The sequence below is a fragment of the Chaetodon trifascialis genome, chromosome 3 (assembly GCF_039877785.1).
Source record: "Chaetodon trifascialis isolate fChaTrf1 chromosome 3, fChaTrf1.hap1, whole genome shotgun sequence".
NCBI classification, from domain to species: domain Eukaryota; kingdom Metazoa; phylum Chordata; class Actinopteri; order Chaetodontiformes; family Chaetodontidae; genus Chaetodon; species Chaetodon trifascialis.
Window position 1 is genome coordinate 10,331,898 of NC_092058.1, and position 20,111 is coordinate 10,352,008.

General features: G+C 41.4%; 3 protein-coding genes across 3 annotated transcripts in view; 2 read left to right on the forward strand and 1 right to left on the reverse strand.

Moving 5' to 3' along the window:
- LOC139328836 (guanine nucleotide-binding protein G(s) subunit alpha-like) overlaps positions 1–2,794 on the reverse strand; it is a 30,082-nt gene extending 27,288 nt beyond the window's left edge. Inside the window, exon 1 of the mRNA XM_070958865.1 lies at positions 1,144–2,794. Within this exon, the coding sequence (XP_070814966.1) occupies positions 1,144–1,282 (139 nt within the window). The 5' untranslated portion in view covers positions 1,283–2,794. The remainder of the gene's footprint in view (positions 1–1,143) is intronic.
- Positions 2,795–8,263: 5,469 nt separating this feature from the next.
- On the forward strand, positions 8,264–11,143 carry tubb1 (tubulin, beta 1 class VI). The gene is made up of 4 exons (XM_070959702.1): positions 8,264–8,354; positions 9,016–9,124; positions 9,252–9,362; positions 9,592–11,143. Exons 1-4 carry the CDS (start codon positions 8,298–8,300, stop codon positions 10,734–10,736), a joined length of 1,422 nt encoding a protein of 473 aa, XP_070815803.1. The 5' UTR covers positions 8,264–8,297; the 3' UTR covers positions 10,737–11,143.
- A 1,296-nt stretch (positions 11,144–12,439) lies between these two features.
- Positions 12,440–19,721, forward strand: prelid3b (PRELI domain containing 3). The gene is made up of 6 exons (XM_070959868.1): positions 12,440–12,600; positions 14,005–14,173; positions 15,307–15,396; positions 15,766–15,836; positions 15,948–16,050; positions 17,644–19,721. Exons 1-6 carry the CDS (start codon positions 12,569–12,571, stop codon positions 17,758–17,760), a joined length of 582 nt encoding a protein of 193 aa, XP_070815969.1. The 5' UTR covers positions 12,440–12,568; the 3' UTR covers positions 17,761–19,721.
- Positions 19,722–20,111: the final 390 nt, after the last annotated feature.

A 20,111-nucleotide genomic window follows, 5' to 3' on the forward strand; every position in this document is an offset into this window, starting at 1 on the left:
ATCGGCGATGAGGACCAGAGGACTCGGCCTTACTGGAGGACGAGATCAGCTCAGAATATTACCTGAATAATAAAAATAATACCTGTGAGGCCCTGATGAACACTTTTAAGAACCAATAAAAGGTGTTCAATGAGGAAAGGAGGAAGTGACCATGAGAGAAGAAGAAGTCAGACCATAACATCTCTTAACCTGGACACGAGGAGCTGGGCTACAGGCCTGCTATTTAGGGCCAAAGTGTAAGTTTACAAATCTAGGATCAATTTCAGATTAGAGGGAATGGGACAGTCATTCAGGGGAAGCTAGTAATCCTAATAGTAATCCTAATTTGCTCTCCGTACACCAAGAGGCTTAGCGGGATACTAGCCCTGGCCCTGAGGTTCAGACTGTATCGTGACATGGAGGCCTCGATGATAACGCCAGAAATAGCTTCATCGAATTAAAAATAGTGGAGATCTTTTTTTTTTTTTTTTTTACACTGATTCAAGAATATCCATTTCCAGGGTGGCTGGCGTGGGGAGGATGATGCAAAGGTGAGTGTGCAGTCTGAAAAACGGCATCAAACATGGAGTTCTGTGGACCTAAATGAGTCAAGGTGAAGGTATGCCGGATCCACACAAACCCAGCACATCACAAACTGGGCCTGTGCGCCGTCCCCGTGCGCCTGGCATGGAGAAAAGACACAGCTGTGCGAAACGCCTATTGGTGGCCTCCCAGCCGCTGCACGCTGCCTTCACACTAACGCTGTCTGTCCGTCCGTCCGCCGTCTCTCACATGTTCTGCAATCATGCTCCATAATACCCCGTGAATGCAGGGGACAGGCCTGCCTTTCAACTGTCCAGTGTCAAGACGGCGTAAACCCAGAGGTGTGGTGACATCACGCCATTGCATCATTTGCTGATGCTTCACTGTTAAAGGCTGCAGAACCTTTTGGGGCACAACCTGGAACAATGGCCATTATATTTGCACAAACAGGTGAAAACACACATGTATGGTTTTTGTGGGTCCAACATTTCAGCTCAAAATGGACCATGAGGCCTATACTGAGCACACACACACACACACACACACACACACACACACACACACACACACACACACACACACACACACACACACACAAATGATAAATCTCACAAAACCTACCCAACAGTAGTAGCCGGTGAGTGGCCCGGTATATCTGTTTGTCTTTTTGGAGCTGCTTCTCTATCTTTTTGTTGGCTTCCCTCTGTGCCTTCTCCTCATTTCGTTGGTCTTCGGTCTTACTATTGCCAAGACAGCCCATCTTCCCAAAAACCCAGCGATAGGTTCAGGGGGGAGGCAGGGTGGGTGGCTGGTTGGGTGGGTGGGTGTAGGGAGGGAGGGAGGAGGAGGGAGGGTGTTGATTAGAAGAAAAATCAATCAATCCTAAATTCCTAGACAGGCCCCACAGAGGAACACCTGGCTCAAAATGGGTGACATTTATGTTGCCAGATGCAGATGAAAGCGACGTGAAACCTGTCAGGTAGTAGACGGTGGCCTCCACCAGGCTTTGGCACGGTGTGTGTGTGTGTGTGTGTGTGTGTGTGTTTGTGTGTGTGGATGGATGTGGCTATTTACTGGCGATTTATCAACAAGAGATCACTCAAAAAAAGGGGGAGCAGAGCACCGATGCCGCCCTCTCAGACGCTTGATTCTTGTGTTTTTCACTGTAAATCCGCAATGAAGTCATCAACATTGATGTGAGGGTGAATGTGAAATTTCCAGCCTTGCAATGGACACGAATGAACGTCGGCGGTCCCGTTTCCGTGAAGGCGTCTCAAATTCAAACGCTGGCTTCTTCTGATGGATATATTTTCACGCTGTTGTGTTTAATTTTCTTAGCAAACGTCTCCTCCGGAGCCCATCTTCGGCAGACACCTCACACTGCCATTCAATTCATTTCCACTCACAACCAAAGCCCTATTTCTCCTCGACCCTTTCTTCCCCCCTTTAAATATATCTCTTAGGTTATAATTTAAGGGACTGTCTGTAATCCGTTTTCCACCTAACCAAAGCACATCAGAGGGCGGGTGAAAAAAATTAAAAAATAAATATTTCCTCTTAAAATGACGGCATGTGAATCATCGGGCTACACCGGGGCTTCTTTCTCTATCACAACCGACTCCGTCACATTATACACCGTTTTCTGGACGCCGTCGTCGCTGATGTTCGCAACCTTATCGATAATATCCCGTTTTGAAGCCGATGTCAGACTGATTTCCTCTCCCCGTCAACAGATGCTGGTGCCTGCTTTTTCGGAGGGTTTGACCAGACCCAAAAAAAGGCCCCTTGTCCGTCCTTTTTCTCTCTGTAACGTTAATTTGTGTTTCTCCTCACATCGGGAAGCCTCTCCGCGCGAGCAAAGGCGGTTTTTGGCTGCTGGGTGTCCTTGAATGTAACGCAAAATCCAGGTGATATTGGTGGAAATCCTCCGTTATTTCCCCCTTTGGCGCAGGTACAGCCCGCTGTCAAGTCTCTCAGCTTTTTGTATTCCCTTTGAATCCGTATGGTAGATTATGGTTACATGTGCATGATACATGAACATACCGCGGTGTTTTCAATCACTGATCCAGCGGCGAGACATTTATTTTTACTGCCGAGAGGCCGAGTCTGCCCCGATGAACCGGTCGGGGAGATGAGAATCGCTTCTTCGCAGCGTTACTCTGAATTATTTTTGCCCCCTTTTTTCTCTGAGAATTGTACATTGAGATAGATAGCGTTGAAGAGGTGGGGTGGGGCAAACGGCTCTCACGGAACCCTGGGAACGAAGAACGGCGGTCAAGTTTCTCGTGACGAGAATGTCAACTTCCGCTTGGAGCTTTCACAATAAAGCTCTTGTGGAAGGCATACATAATTTGCCAGTGTAGGAAAGAAAAATCTCATACAATGGTTAGAACTATCAAGCTTGCTTTCTGTGACAAAAGTCTCTCTCTCTCTCTCTCTCTCTCTCTCTCTCTCTCTCTCTCTCTCTCTCTCTCTCTCTCTCTCTCTCTCTCTCTCTCTCTCTCTCTTTGATGACAAATCAATTCATGGGGTTTGTCACAGTGATGGAAGAATCATTCAGGTTTATTGACAAATGGGTTTTCATACACAAAGACGTTTCTTTGGTATCTTGGTGGATGGCATTAACCACTGTGAGAGAAAAAGTCAAGAATCAAGAATGTGAAACAGACAAATTTCCTGTAAAACCATGTATCAGAATGAGGGCTGCAAGTAAATATTATTTTCATTATCGATTGTTCTACCAGTTATTTTCCTGATTAACTGATTAGCTGTTTGGTCTATAGAAATGTCAGAAACAAATTCTGAAAAATGGTCATCACAATTTCCCAGAGCCAAAATGTGATCTATTCAAATTGAAAATTGATTCTTTTGTCCAACCAACAGCCCCAAATCATCACTGACAATTATAAATGACAAAGAAAAGCAGCATATTCTTACATTTAAGAATCTGAAACCAGCAAATGTTTAATTTTTATTTATTTATTTATTTATTTATTTATTTATTTATTTATTTATTTATTTTTGCTTGAAAAATGACTGAAATGATTCATGGATTATTAAAATGTTTCTTATGATGTATGGATGTAATGTGCAAAAATCTGCAAAAACCTGTGCAATGTGCAGAGATAACTCTGAAAGTAGGAGAAGTACCCAACTCTTTTGTGTCAGTAGAGCTATAACACAGTGTAAAACTCCCTAATAAGTCAAAATTCTACTGTCTTATGAAATGATTCAACAAAGTTTTGTAACAAGACTCTGTTTTCTTTTTGTTCCACTGTTCTCATATCTTTACTTTGGTGAAACTGTAATAACTTAGATACGAAAAATGTTGCAGGGGCGTAAACAACACACCGTTCATGTTTTGTGTGGGTCAAAACCCAAAAACTGATTTTATTTCATTTTATAGTCTCATCATGTGTTTTTAATGTTAAATCTCAAGCTGAAAAATGGCTTATAACCACAGCTGTCAAATAAATGCAGTGGAGTAAACTGCAGTGAGTCTGAAGTTGAAATAGCATAAAATGAAAATATTCATTTGCTACAACTACATTACAATAACTATAACTATGAATAGAAAAAGTACAAAAATAAATTACTGGTATAATTAGAAACATTCTAATCAAATTCATGTGATTATGATGTTTTATGAGCCGCCTACTCCTATAGCACCATGTAAATAAAGACTACATTTTGTCATGGAGCTGTAGTTACAAATAAAAATTATTTCAGTTTCTTTGCTATTGTTTCCAATAATGTCCCTGTCATGCTAAACACTAATGTAAAATACATGCCAAATATACTGTGCGTATTCATAACTAAAGGTAAAATCAATGAATAGACCACAAGCACAACAAATCCACAATCAGAAGTTCTTTGCGCTCATCTGTTCTTAGCGGGGGCTAATTCTGTGCTTTTAATTTGAAGTTAAGATCAAGATACTTCCGGTTTCCTCCTTGCCGTCGCTTGACGCTTCTGGAATGAAGCAGGGTTGGATCACATGATTGCCCGGAGCGTCAAGAAGCAGAGGTACAGAAGGGGAGAGGCGCCCTCTTTGAAGCAAAATGAATATCAATCTATCTACCCAAAAGGTATCAATCAGTACCACTGAAAACATGTAATCAAGTTATAAAAAATATCCATTCTCATTAGTAAAAACAGTAAATTCCATCACATAGTCCTGCATTGAGTAGCAGTAATACAGTACCAGCCTGATGGTGCTAAAAAGTGACGGAGAGGCCTACTTTGTTCACCAAACCTCGTCCGTCAAGTTGTTCCATGCAGGGCATGAGGGCCTGGCAGAGGTGGAACAAAGTCATTGTTGCACGTCAAGTCTTGGCCTTTAAGTCTGGTGTCAACTCCCAAGTCCAAGTCCTCTGCTTTGTGTTTCAAGCCCCAATGTCATGATGCAGAATGATCTGTGTTTAACAGAACAGCAGTATGTATGTCCACTGTAAATCAATCAATCTTTTAATTTTCCTGTTTATTTCTTTCAAATAACTTTCAGAACATTTAAAAGCAAAATGATCAGAGTGGGCTTTGGTGTGTTATTTCTGCAGCTAAGTTTTGGGGTTCAAAAGCCTTTTGTCAAATCCAGATCTGGTTTGAATCCCCTCATTGATTCAGTATACCTCCAGCTCTCAACTTTTGCTTTAAAAGTTAGAAATAAGTAAAACTCAGATTTTAGATCCAGTGTTTTTGTTGGATGAGACTGTAAAAGAACTGTGATGACCCTCTGGAGAGCCCAGATCGAGTCAGGACTGACAGATTTTTAGGTTGTCACACATCTGACTGGCCGACAAGAACCTGCAGTGCCCAAATGTTGATTCATACACTCTGGTTGGGCCAAAAAAGAAGTAATTTGACCTCAGTTTGAGATTTAGTTGTTTTGGCAAACAAAAATACAAGTTTTCATACATTACATATAACATGTTGTACTTCCAACAACATCTTCAGCAGGATCATAACAAACCTTGATGTCTCCGCTCCATTAGTCTTTGGCGTTATCACATTTATTTAGGTTTGAATGATCAGAGAGTTTCCTCGTCCTCCTTTCAAACCCTCGTGGCCAGACTGTCATTTTTTCATTGATCGATCCACTTTGAGAAACATTGAGAACCCAGTCCAGATGTCCTGCCAGCTTTAAATGGGGATCAGAATTTCTCTTGCATGCATGCAAACACTGTGCATCACATATCATACACCCACAGACAAACAGACACACACACGCGCACACACACCTCCCTCACCACATACGTCAAAAGGCAGAGGAAAGAAGCTCAGGGCAAAACACATAAAGGTCATCAATGACAACTAAATGCTACTGTGGCTCGCTAATGAACCTCGACAGACAACCGAGGAAGTGAAAGAAGTCATGACTCAAATCTTAGAAGTAAGTTAAAGACCACATTCAGACCTCCTCTTCTACCTCTGTGGTGTTTCTACTTAAACCAGGAAGTTAATCTTCACTATCTGATAAATACCCCAAACTGTTTCACTGGCACACAGTGGTGGAGAGTAGGTACATTTACTCAAGTACTGTGCTTAAGTACAATTTTGTAGTACTTTATGGTGCTGTACTTGAATATTTCCATTTAATACCACTTCCTTCTTTCTATACTGGACTTTTTACTCCACTACATTGATTTGACATCTGTAAACACTTATCAAATTAATATTTTACATAAAAATATGTATGTAAGTTTATTAATTAAATGTGTTGTTAAAGATTGAACCTATGACTCTTTCTCATCTTTCAGCTCCACAAAAGAGACATTTCCCCAAAATCTACACTTTATATTTCTTTCTAATTAGTGTTTGTTCCTACAAAACTAATTAAATTTATCTTCTGATTTATCACGTGAGTCTAGGTTCAGCTGGACTGAACTAGCTGATTGTATATAAGTTAGTTAAAAGCTTTAATAGTGAAATGCTGCTTATGCATTGATGCATCTGTATTAATGAGTACTTCTACTTTTGCTGCTTAAAGTACATTTCGCTGATGATACTGTTGTTTTAGTTAAGCAGGATTTTAAATGCAGTATTTTTCCATTGTACTGGTATTTATACTTAAGTAGCCTTTGTGGATTTTCCCAGAGAGGTCGGTGGTGGAAAATACACACATTAACCACAGCAACTACTAACTGAATAGTTAAGTATCTCTGTCATCTGTGTGTGTGAGAGAGAGTAACAGAGATTACGCAATGCTTTATCTTTATCATCATCATCATCATCATCATCATCATCATCATCATCATCATCATCATCATCATCCTGTGCTTTAACAGTGTTCTAATACTTAGTCATGTACAGTAATACACTGGTTTAAACTGGTGACCGTGTGAACTTCATCTGATATTAAATAGTTAGCTACATTACACACACACACACACACACACACACACACACACACACACACACACACACACACACACACACAGATAAGGAAAATGTAAAACATACTTAACAAAACATGTATATTCATTCAGGTTGCTGATCAAAGTCAACTTACCTTTTTCAGTATTAGTCAACCTTTATGAATTTGGCCTCTCTGATGTGAACAGATTTCATGTGAAAGTGTGGGAGAACCTGGAGCTGATGGAGGAAACCTGTGTGGACATGTGGAGAACATGTGGAACAGTTAGCTGCAGTCATTGTGCCAAATTATCTGTCCAAATTCCGTTTAAGAAACAAAATTGTAGGGATGTAAATACAAGAGTGCTGCTTAAATGTTAGCCCTAATCGTCAGTTTTCTAATTATATATTATTATTTAACAATCTGAGCCACATGCTGAAGTATTAAGTTCTTAACAGTCTCTTTTTATTCACATGCTGGATTTCAAAGACTTTTGAGAGTTCCTGATAAATCCTGGTGTGAGAAGATGCTAAACTGTACTAATTAAATCAGCTTTCTCTAGCGACATCGTGTTATGCCTGTGACAGACCTCTAGATGGCAGCATCTCTCATACATAACTTCCCAACTGCTGCACATTTTACTCCATTATTATTACACCTGCTCTGACTGGGAGCTGAAAATGTAAAACTGTAAGTTTTGAAACGAATACTTTTGCAGTTTTTAAACTATTCCGTGCTGTCAGCCAGGGGAACAGTGTGTCTGGTATTTGTGTGTATTTGTGTGTGTGTATCGTGCAAACATAAAATGTAGTTATTCAAATGGGTGTTATCAGAAATTGGCCAGAGAAACACACTACTTTCATTCATCCTCTTCCTTCCTGTTTTTGGTTGGGGGTACTGCTCACAGATGTGTGTCAGCCACGTGAAGCCAACATGATGTTGTTTCCTCACGCATCATTGCACCAACTGATAATTCACTGAGTTATGACAGAGATGTTGTGAAGTTCTTTGCAGAGTTTTTACATACTAGTAATTACCATTGGCCTTTTCAATTATTAATAGCACCTTTTAATGCAGTTGAATAATTTTATTGAGTTATTTACATGAAATACAGTGTACAAAGAAAATGAAACATACGGGTATATAACAAAATATAAGGCGGCATATTGGAAGTTGGGCAGAGCAGGTCTACCAACCAAGAGTGTAAAAGTACAGCAAACTCCCTGTTGTAAAAGTTAATTTACACTTGTTCAATTCTTCTTCTTCTAAGCGTTTTCGTAGTGTATCGGGGCCCCTCACTTATAAACTGGGGTGACTTCCTGACATCACTGATGACATCATCTGTGGTGCTGTATAAAAGGCCGAAGAGGGCTGAAACCTATCAGAGACTCCCAGCTGCTCTGTGTACTGTAGCGTGATCATCATGCGTGAAATTGTACATCTGCAAATTGGACAATGTGGCAACCAGATCGGCTCAAAGGTAAAAATAAAATCCTAATTCCGCTGTTAAAGGTGTAATGCGTAGTAGCCTCTGTTTGGACTTTAATGGCCCACATCCAAACTATGCCGTTTTGAGACTCTTAAGGGCACATCTGTGTCTGTATTCATTATTTTGTTTAGCTGAGACAAAATTAGGAAGTGACATTGATTATGTGAATAATATTTTACTGTATTTAAATGATGATGCACAGTTTGACCTGCACTGTTTCTTCGCGTGGTGCCACCAGCAGTTGTGAGTGACACAGGGTGTTCCCTGTCAAGTATTCAGGGGGAAGATAAGGGCCAAAGCGACACTGGCAGGGGTGGGACATTTTTATCATGGATAACACAAAACAAGAGAGAGGAACTACAAGATAGTACAGCTAATGAGACACGTTATGCTTCGTAAAACTGGAGAAAGTGGCGGCCTAAAAATCAAGCAGTTGTTCTGTTGGGTATCCTGCTTCATCTTATCGAGAAGCAGGGATTCTTAACCCAAGATCATGAGCAACAAGACCACTTTTGCGTTTCAACTCAGATCAATAAGCACGGATGCATTTGGGAGAGAGTCATAGATTTGGCGTTCATACATTGACTGATACACACCTGGAGCCCTGTCAGTATCACAGTGATGATTTCCTTCTTTGCTTTTGTGTGTCTAGTTTTGGGAAGTGATCAGTGAAGAACATGGGCTCAATACAGCAGGTATCTACGAGGGAGAGAGCGACCTCCAGCTGGAGAGGGTCAACGTCTACTTCAACGAGGCACATGGTAATAGAGAGGTTACTGTACATAGACTGTTCTTGATAAATATTACTCTAAACATTGACACCAACTGAGGGCACATTCAGGTTCAGGATGCCAGTATCTGGCTAATACATTTCCATTCTGTTTGCAGGTGGTAAATACGTCCCGAGGGCCCTGCTTGTTGACCTGGAGCCCGGTACCATGGACAGTGTAAGAGGGAGCCGCATCGGGGCCCTTTTCAGGCCGGACAACTTCATCCATGGTGAGGCACATAACAAATCAGCCATGCTGGGGAACGCCTGCACCGAATATTATGCTTTTATGCGAAAATATTTATTGGCAGCATACAGTTGTGAATCTTAATGCAATGCAGTTTCCCATCTATAACAAAGTGGCACAATTTTTGTGTTTTATGTTTTCATTGCCAGACTAATTCTGTTCACAAGTGATAGAGCTAGATTAACCTTGGCTCTTTAATTTTGTTGTTGCAGGGAACTCGGGAGCTGGGAATAACTGGGCAAAGGGCCACTACACCGAGGGAGCAGAGCTGGTGGAGCAGGTGATTGACAGGGTGAGGAACGAGAGCGAAAGCTGTGATTGCCTGCAGGGCTTCCAGCTGGTTCACTCACTCGGGGGGGGCACCGGCTCCGGTATGGGAACCCTCCTCATCAACAAGATCCGAGAGGAATACCCCGACCGCATCTTGAACAGCTTCAGCATCATGCCCTCCCCGAAAGTCTCTGACACAGTGGTGGAGCCCTACAACGCCACCCTGTCGGTCCACCAGCTCCTGGAGAACACAGACGAGACCTTCTGCATCGACAACGAGGCCCTGTACGACATCTGTTTCCGCACCCTGAAGCTGACCACGCCAACTTACGGGGACCTCAACCACTTGGTCTGCATGACCATGAGCGGGGTCACCACCTCTCTGAGATTCCCCGGACAGCTCAATGCGGACCTGAGGAAGCTGGCTGTCAACATGGTGCCTTTCCCTCGCCTCCACTTCTTCATGCCAGGCTTTGCACCCCTGACGGCCCGTGGCAGCCAGCAGTATCGAGCCCTCACCGTGCCTGAGCTCACCCAGCAGATGTTTGATGCTCGCAACATGATGACGGCGTGCGACCCGAGGAGGGGGCGCTACCTCACGGTTGCTGGCATGTTCCGTGGCCGGATGTCTACCAAGGAGGTTGACGAACAGATGCTTGCAGTGCAGCAGAAAAACAGCAACCACTTTGTGGACTGGATCCCCCATAACGTCAAGGTTTCCGTGTGTGACATCCCACCCCGAGGCCTCAAAATGGCCTCTACCTTCATTGGCAATAACACAGCCATTCAGGAGATATTCCGCCGTGTGGGCGAGCAGTTCTCCCTGATGTTCAGACGCAAGGCTTTCCTCCACTGGTACACAGGGGAAGGTATGGATGAAATGGAGTTCACTGAGGCAGAGAGCAACCTCAACGACCTGGTGTCGGAGTACCAGCAGTACCAAGACGCCACTGCTGATCTGGGTTGGGAGGCAGAGGATGAAGAGGAGGAGGAACCCTCATCGCAAGTGACGACAAAAGTTCAGTCTCAGGTGGAAGTTAAACTGGAAACCGTGACGGAAACAAGCAAAGAAACTGTAGATGAGTAGAAGACATAGGACATACGGTGTGGTGTGTGGGTTTGACACTTTGCAAGGATGCTGAAAACATATGTTGGAACTCTTATTTTGTAGTTTAATTCATGCCTGTGGTTGATTTAGACAGCCTTTACTTGATAAAAGGTGCTGTGACATTTAAACAATAGTGCTTATTGTCGTTAATGTATTCTTCAAATGATTTGTAAGCTTGTATATTTAAGAATTTGAGTTTTTCCTTTTATACTAAATATTTGAAAATCATGGGAATTTTGCATGTAAATATGAAAAGTTTTCTTATGCCAGCTCTATATAATCCATAAAAATGAAAATGTGATGTTAACACTGTTTGTGAAATATTTTTTTAAGACCCACAGCAAATGTCGCATGGAGTGTTTTGTCTCTAAGTTATGACGGTAATTAAAAACAATAAAACCAGAGAGCCTTAGAGTCATTACATTAAAAATACCAAAATGCTTTCACTCAGTTTAATCATAAGTAGTTACACGGTTCAACTCAGCTGCAGTGATGGACAGTACTCTGACAGCACAGTGATAGTGATACGGTTCAAGGCTGTCACAGTTTCCTCCCGCTGTTACGAGTCTGGAAGGTAGAGATTACACATAACTTGGCCAGAGTGTCTGCACTCTGAGATAAGCACACATGACGTGGAGATGCCCCTGCACTACTGCAATAAAGTTGACTAGACTCGTTTACAGGGATAGAGGAGATCATGCTGTATGTAAGCCACATGTGAATATAGGTTATGGTGGCAGACACAGCACAATCTGCTTAAAGTTACAAGGTGAGGTCAGGACACCAGCACATGCTTCACAGACAGCTTTCAGTAAACCATTAATTACACCTGTGCTTCATATGGTGACATGTCAAAATGCCATTAAGAAAAAAACGTATTGTTCGGATGTAAGAATGGCAATGATGCTTAAAGATTAGCCCTCATTGCTCTAAATTTAACCTTTAAATTAAGAACACAGCATTGGTATTTAACCTTTAAATTATGCAATGTCTACTTTTGACCTCTCCTCACAGCTTGCATGTCTTTTGACCAGTTCAAGTGCTAAAGCACTTTTCTTGTTTGAGTCCAGTAGTAAAATTGTTACTTTTTATTAAGTAATTTGCAGGCAAAAAGCTGTGACTTTAAGAAAGTCTGAGAAAACAAACATAAGTTTCTTTAGCAGAAGCTTGTTTTGCATCTCAAGTCCTGACCTTCGAAGCTGGTTCCTGTAACTTATATTGTAAAAATTATGCTCCTCTGACAGGTGTTAATAGCTGCAGAGAGAAAAAAATAAATAGCAAATATTGCTGTTAAATAGCCTACAGACATATATTTTAGAGCAATACAGATGAGAGTCCAATAATTTCACCACTAAGTTGATCCTGTCTCAACGGCCTGGTCTCTCACTGTCCAAGGTTGCAGAGGACTTTCAACCTTGACTGAGCTGAATTGTGTAACATCAAAGGTTAAATGGCCGATATTCCCATAAGATTGTACATATAACCAAATATGAAATATATTGCATGACAGATGTTAAAGTGAGGGGCTATATTCACGTGGTTTCTATCTTCAGTCAGGTCGGTCATCAAATTAAATATAACAGATATTTCATTCAGCTGTCTCCGCTGTCAGCAGACTCATGCGGCGTTTACGGACTAGCGGAAGTGCGTCACGAATCCTCCTCATGTGACTGCTCTGGGACAGTGGGAGGGGGCTTGCGCTTGTCTTTGAACGTGGTTCGACTATTTCAGTCAGTGTGATTGTGGCTCCTTACCGGCTCTTTCATACCTTGACCTTCCGGCATCCCCAGCATCGGTCAACTAGTTAAACCATGAAGATCTGGACATCAGAGCACATATTCAAGTACGTAGTCTGCTTAGGTTGATAACTTGTTTTGCATTCCGGCTATGTGTTTAGAGAAGGTCCGCCTGTCAGAGCTTCGCTGTCTAATTCAGTAACGTTACCGCCAGCTGGCGTCCCATTTAATGTAAACAATATATGGATAATTTATGACAGAAAACTTTAACCAGAGAAAGCTGCCAATTGCAATTTTAGTGTTACTAGCTAGGATGCTAGTGATAGTAGCCAATAACGTTACATGGTAAGATTTCCTCCGTGAAACGCCAGTCGCTGCCTTATATTCTAATGATTAGCATACTGCAAGAAGCACTGCAGGTATAACAGAAGTACATATTTTAAAAATGAACCTTAATGTGTAGGTGAGTACAAGACCGCCAGTGTGTAGTTGCTGTAAAAAAAAGCTGTCATCTTGCGTAACCAGCCGGTTAGGCCCTGCCCCCCGCGCGCAACCTTTCCCCCACATTTTACCGCGTCTGGCCTACGTCAGTGGAATACGCCGCGCGTTCACGTGTTTCCGTGGCAACCGTCCACCGCTCGGCTACGTTCGCCTTGCATTTCCATTCAGAAGACCGCCATCTTTACTCCTCATAGCGGTTCAGGCAGTAACGTTAGCCTGATTTCACTGAGAATGAGTGACGTGCGTTTGACTTCGTTCACACATTAGTACTAGAAAGAAACTTAAATTTAAAACTGACTAAAAATGACTGGATTCATTTCGCTTTGTGTCACCACCTCATCTTCAGCTGAATAAAATAATAGTAAAAACATGACCCCAGTAAGTGGTATGCTATTATTTTGTATATTAATGGAATACTACCACTAAAGCATTAATGTGTAAGTGGCATTTTACTGTTGTATTTGTCAAAGTGGAGCTTAACTAGTTTATGTACTTTAGGACCGTTTGATCTGTAACAGTGCATCATATTTTAGAAAATGGTTGTATAGTTGTATGTAACATTTTTATTTGGTAAAGTAACTACAGCTGTCAGATACATGTAATGGAGTAAAAAGTATAATAATTCCCTCGGAAATGTGGTGAAGAAACTCAAAGCCCGATGGAAGGCGAAATGCTCAAGTAATGGACAAATACTTTGAAATTGTACTGAACTACACTACTTTAGATGTACTTAGTTACATTCCATCACTTCACAAAAGCAATTTGTTGTAAGCAAGAGCTTAGCAGATATGTTTTCATCATAAAAATGCAAAAAGTAAGTTCAGCTGAATGTCAGTTTTTTTGTTTTTACTTTTGTCTCAACATTGTAAAGAAAGCATGGTTTAATCCTAAAGACATATACAAAAGTTGCACCTGACTGTCAGGTCCTCAGTTAGTCAGCGTGTGCATGTGTATGAGTTTTTATCGCAATGTTAGAATAATATTTTTGTTTGCTGGCCTTCCTTCAACAGCCATCCTTGGGAGACGGTGACCAAGGCTGCTATGCAGAAGTACCCCAACCCCATGAACCCCAGTGTGATCGGAGTGGATGTTTTGGACAGAAACATCGACAAACAGGGACGCCTTCACAGTAAAAGACTGCTCAGCACAGAGTGGGGTCTTCCATCTATAGTGAAATCAGTGAGTTTCAAAATCCAGACTGTCTACACTATTGGTCTGTAGTCTACCATAACTGTCAAAAGATTTGCTGCAGCAAGCTTGTAGTTGACCGTTGGTCATATTAAAATGTGCACATGTGACTCTGAATGGAGAGACGCATGACAGGAGGTGCAAGTTCACGCTCGTGGTCTGGGTGCTTGACATTTAATCAATGCACTGTGGTGGAACACACAACCTCATATATTGGTGATAGAATGGCTTTAAATTACTTTAAGTCGAACTATAAAACATGGCTCAATAACTCAGTTAAAGTTTGAGTCAGGTAGGCTCTGGAGAATGCTTTCCAGCCCGCGAGCATGACCTTAACCCCACGAGGCTATTTCTGTCCAGGGGTAGTAGCAGCAGAGGTGGTTGCTGACTGGTGCCCAGGCGGGTTTATGGCTGTGTGCCAGAGTTCGTGTTGTTCAGAACACAGTAGTCCCATTTCTGTCATGGCTGAGATGTAACCCTTGACGGCGTGTGATGTAACTTTCCATCTCTGTTGGCTCAGTTGAAACTAGAGGGCACTAGAATGCAAAGCAGTGACGGAGGCGGCCTCTGGATTTCTGCAGCATGCCATTTCGAACTTTACCCCTGTTTCTTTGACTGTCTGAACTCAGTAATGATTAGGCTGGAGAGAGATAATATCCTGCTTCTCAGTCATGTTTCAGCCTGGGTAAACATTGGCCAATCAGCTGCTGCTCTTGAGCACTGACCTTTGCTTAGATGTCTGAGGACGGGGTTGTAGGCAGTGACGACGTCTATGAATAGCCCCTTTAATTCCAAGGGCGGTCTATGAGATAGGTTGTGCCAGTGATTGATAGCATATTAAGGTAACTCTTAATCAGATTGTCTCAGAGCAAATCACTCCTGAGCCTCAGTCTGCACGTGTAAACTGGCTGTATCATGAAGGCGTCTTCCTCTTGATTTACCTAGAAGCTTTGCGTACTTTTTGGGGTAGCCAAACTACAGAGGTGGCAAAAATAAATTAATAAGTAAATCCATCAATAATTAAAGGCACCATTTGATTGATAAAAGTAACACCAGCAAAAAAAACCCTGTTTCAATTGTTTATTTCAGTTTGCAGTAAAGCGTGTTTCTGTCTTTGCCATCAGATCATTGGTAACGCGCGGACATACACGTATGTTCAGGAGCACTCAGTTGTGGATCCCAAAGAGAGGATTTTCGAACTTCAGTCCTCAAATGTGAGTACTCGTGACGTAACAGCTGCCCTTTTGGTTTCTGCATGAGGCAGTTATTAAGATGGCAGATTTTTACCTGCTTTTTTTAGCAGGACATTTTCTTATGAAACCCACTCATCTGTTTCCAAAACATTCTACTTTGTATGTGTCAACCCAAAACAACCATATGCCGTCTAGATCCACTTTTCGTGACTTCCAGTTGTCTGAACACTGAGGCTTAATGTGCTGGAATGAGGTCTTGCTTGTTCCACAGATTGATGGCTCACATTTCAGCAATGAACTTTCATAGTGCTGCATTCACATGCTCTCACTGCAGCCTGTGATATAAGATACTCTTAACATTAACTATCTCTTGTGATATTTCCTCTCTAGATCACTTTCACGAACATGGTGTCTGTGGACGAAAGGTTAACATACAAACCGCACCCTGAGGATCAAGAGAAGTACATTTTACATACAGTGGAAGGGATTTTTCAATAACTTGATATTCATTTCTCAAGCATTCAGGACTGTTGACCATTGTTTTTGTTTTTTTTAACCCTTTTCAACTCTAGAACAATACTGACTCAGGAGGCGATCATCTCTGTGAAAGGAGTCAGTCTCAGCAGTTACTTGGAGGGAGTTATGGCCAGCACCATCTCTACTAACGCTGGAAAGGTAAGAGATGCCTCAGAACTGGCCGTCAAATGGGACCCAAAACATTTGTGAGGTTCATTTTTGGTGAATCCCAACCTGACAAATTATAAACGAAACATCTCGGCTCAATATTCTTTGGGTCATGCACATACATTATTTGTTGTGTCAGGACATTCGTAATCATATCCCTGCCGAGTCATCAAATGTCTGTTTTTCTACCACATATACAATAATAATAAAAGTGTTGTAGACTATTTCAGTGATCCCCAACCCTTTTTTAGCTTGTGATCTCTTAAAATTAAGCAATGTTTGCTCCTTTAGTGGGAATATGACTTGTGCAGACAAAGAGTAACTTATCAGTCCCTGAAACTATGAAGAGTATTCAGTATTTCACAAGAAAAAACCCACAAAACTTTGAGAAAAGTCAGGAAAAAAATAAACATAATTTTGTAGAATGGAAATATTTTTTTCTTTAAGTTTGAGGTTTACTTAAAACAAACAAATTCATATGGTGTTTTATCGGACTTGCTATCACGCATGCATTACATGCAAAAAAAAATGTTTGTTTTTTTTTCCATTGTTCCAAAAAAGACAATTTTCCTACTAATCTGTTTACATAGCTAATGAATTTGAATGTTCCACTAATAATCCAGTTTACAGGCAGCTGTGCATACTCCAATTAGCAAACACAGCCTCCTTCTTTTATTTGTTCAGCCTACTTCTTAAAAAGGTCAGCGTTGAAATATTTGGGCAAAAACCTGTTAGTATCCAAGTTTTCCATAATCTCTAAAAGTAGGTCAGTCTCTGTCCAACCAGAAATACGGATTTTACCTTAGAGCACGCGTCTCTATCTCAGCCGTTGGCTCAGCGATGCACAGAGCTGACTGTAAAAAGGCAAGAAGCCATGTGTCGCAAACTACGGTCAAAACCCCAACTGAGACAAATATCCCGAGTGCACTGTATGCATGTCCAAACAATGCTCCTAAAACCCAAAATAAAATCGGCACATCCCACAAGTCTTATTTGGAAAATGCCACATTCAGAACAAGGCTTGTCCACGTGATCTGCATAACATTCAGACAATTGTCATATTACAAATAATACAGGACAATTAGTGTGCATGTAAATGCAATCAGTGTTTTTGGGACCTCCACTTTAACAAGACACCCTGTACCAGGCATCATGTAACAAGCCTGAATATAAACAGGCATCATGTAACAAGCCTGAATATAAACTCTAATTTGCCATTGAGGGATCAAAGAACGTGCTGTACGCCCTGAGAGGCAAGCTGTGAGAGTGTTTGAGAGACGAGTTCAAACCCTGGATTCTTCTCTCATCTCCAGACACCTGGACAGTTACTGCTTGACGTGGGCAAGTTTGTCTCATTGTCATTTCGGAAAGTGCTTTGTTTGAAATGTGTGGGCATCTTATCCCTTAAATGATGCTGTGACCACTCAACCTTATGTTTGGACCCCTTGGAAGGCTCCTAACCCTGAAGTTGGGATCCACCGTTCTCCTTTAACGGCAGCAGATAATTCTTGTCCTTCCTTCAATTCAGCTTGATGTAATTCTCTTCACATTCCCTCCTAATGCTTTACGTTTGCTCTTGATCAGGGCCGTGAAGCCATGGAGTGGGTAATCAGGCGACTGAATGCAGAAATCGAGGAGCTGGCAGCCACAGCGCGCGGGACCATGCGTACGCCCATGGCTGCTGCGGTCACTGAGAAATGACACCAGCCTCTCTTTTCCAGCAGAGTCTGAGAGGAACTGAACGCCGGTACAACCTACAACCAGCCTCCCTTTATGATGCTGTGGTGCTGTTTTGGTGCTCTGGGGGTTTTGTATTATCAACGGGCATAATTCATCATATACTTTACTATCTACATTAGATATATTTTCAACACCAAGCAGTAACATAAAGGGATTCTGTGGAGAGTTTTCAGGGGACTCTGCCAGTGACGGCAGTGATGAGAGACTTGGGGAAGAAAAGTGGGTGGCACATTCAGGGACAAAACCACTGTTATCTGTGTGTTTGGAAACATGTAGCATTGGCAAAGAGGTATGAGAGGCGTTGGATGAACTGACATCCCGAGAAAAGTGCCAAAGCAGACACACGGCTTTATGTCCAGGCCCTTAAAAACAGCAGACCTCAGAAAGCCAGCAAGTCTCCTCTGGTGTGAACTCTGTGTTTAAGCGAGACTGTTATGGTGATGTGTATGGACGTGGTTGTGATATGATGGCAGAAAACGGTGCCTTTTGAGGCAGGGGTCCAGTGCAGTGCATGCGAAGGGTACGTGGAAGTGGTTTCAGGTGTCAAAGAGTAAATGGTTGCGTTGACACAGCCATCGACAGTCGCGCTATGAGATGTATCGCTGTCAGGTTTATTTTGTAAGAGGGCCATCTCCTCAACCATGTTTTCTTGCGGGACCTCTAATAACATAACACTTTGTGCCAGGCAACCTATGTTAGCCTGAATATAAACTGCATTTTGTTATTATGCAATAACTAATATTGTTATTAAGGTATTTCAGTGAAATGAAGGGATCAAGATAATTGCCATATTTATATTCAGTAGAAAACCTTCTCAAATGCTGCATTCGAATAACTTGGATTGTAGATCTGGTGTGTGGAGACGAGCAGAACCGTACAAACTTTTAGTTATATTCTGTACTTGACAAGTTTGCTGAGCTCAAACAGTTTTATCAACTCACACAAGACTACTGTTCCTCAGTTGAAACAGTCCTCGCAGCATGTCTTCTCAGTGCAAAGGCTGAGACCTTTGCATCGACTTCTATTTGCACTTAAAAATAATACTTGGACAAAGAAAAGCTGCTACTCAATCTGAGGGTGCTGGTAAACTGTGAATATCTTGGTTTCACTGTTGAGAGATTAAATAGTTACAATTTTCATTTGAGAAGGTCTTCTTCATGTAACACAGTGGTGATGGTGAAGGCTTTAGTTTCTTTTAATATATATATTTTTTTTGTACTTGTGACATGAATATTTATTTAGAGAAGTGGCTGGTTATGAAGTAGTCAATTGTGATATTGTATACTTAGTTAGAAATTGTAATTTGTGCATTTTGTGCCTGGGAAAAAAAAGGTTTTACCAACTGCAGAATGTGACTGTAAAATAAAGTATTTTTACCTGTTTGACAGAAGTTTTGCCAGTACTTTTTTAAATGAAAAAAGGTTGTGGGTTGCTGTTAAAATGGGAATCAAATGTTCTGTTTTTTAATTAGCACTCAAAATAAGATAGACAATGTTTAACATGTAGTGGACATTTATGGGAACTGTTCTTTTCAAGGAGCATTATGGACTGTGTGAAAACTTATGTCCGGAGTGTGATTCAGCTCGATTGCCTTCAGGAGGTTCAGCCAGGAGATGCTCACTGAATGCATTCCAGATGTCACTGGTAGCTAAAGGGGTCTACACACTGAAACACGTACAGCAGTTGTGAGCTGATAGAACTGCATTCCTCTAATGTTGGTCATGTTGATGCTGCATGTTTGAAATGTAGGAGCTGCATGCTGCCACGTTGTGGCCAAATGCTTGACTTGCAATGTCATATTGAGCTGAAGGTATTTCATTCTAAGGAAAGGTCAAGTCTTGCCTTGACAGAAGTTTAAAGTTTAGGGCAAAATGTGTGATGTGAATGATTGAAAATAAAGTTATTTCAATTATTATCTGTGATATCTGTGGCATTCTTGTTTCTTTATGACGGATGTGTTTTTCAAGATTAGCAAATAAATACATGTAATAGCCTCATGATGCTAAGACTGCATGTTCAGTGTCTTGGGTATCCCAATTAAAGACCATACAAATATGACAGATGGGTGCAACAGCTTTCTATCAAAACAAAAATATAATGTCATCAGTAAAGGTTAGGGTGAAAATAGTATGTATATAGTAATTATAATAGCATCTTTAACTTCACACATCATACAAGAAGTGCAATTTCAACTAGTATGTCAATATGACCTAGACTATAAATAAATCTTAAAATTTGTTGTCTTGAATTATTAAAATCTTTATTCAGAAAGTTAAGATACTGTAGGTATTAGATCATAAAAGTATAAATAC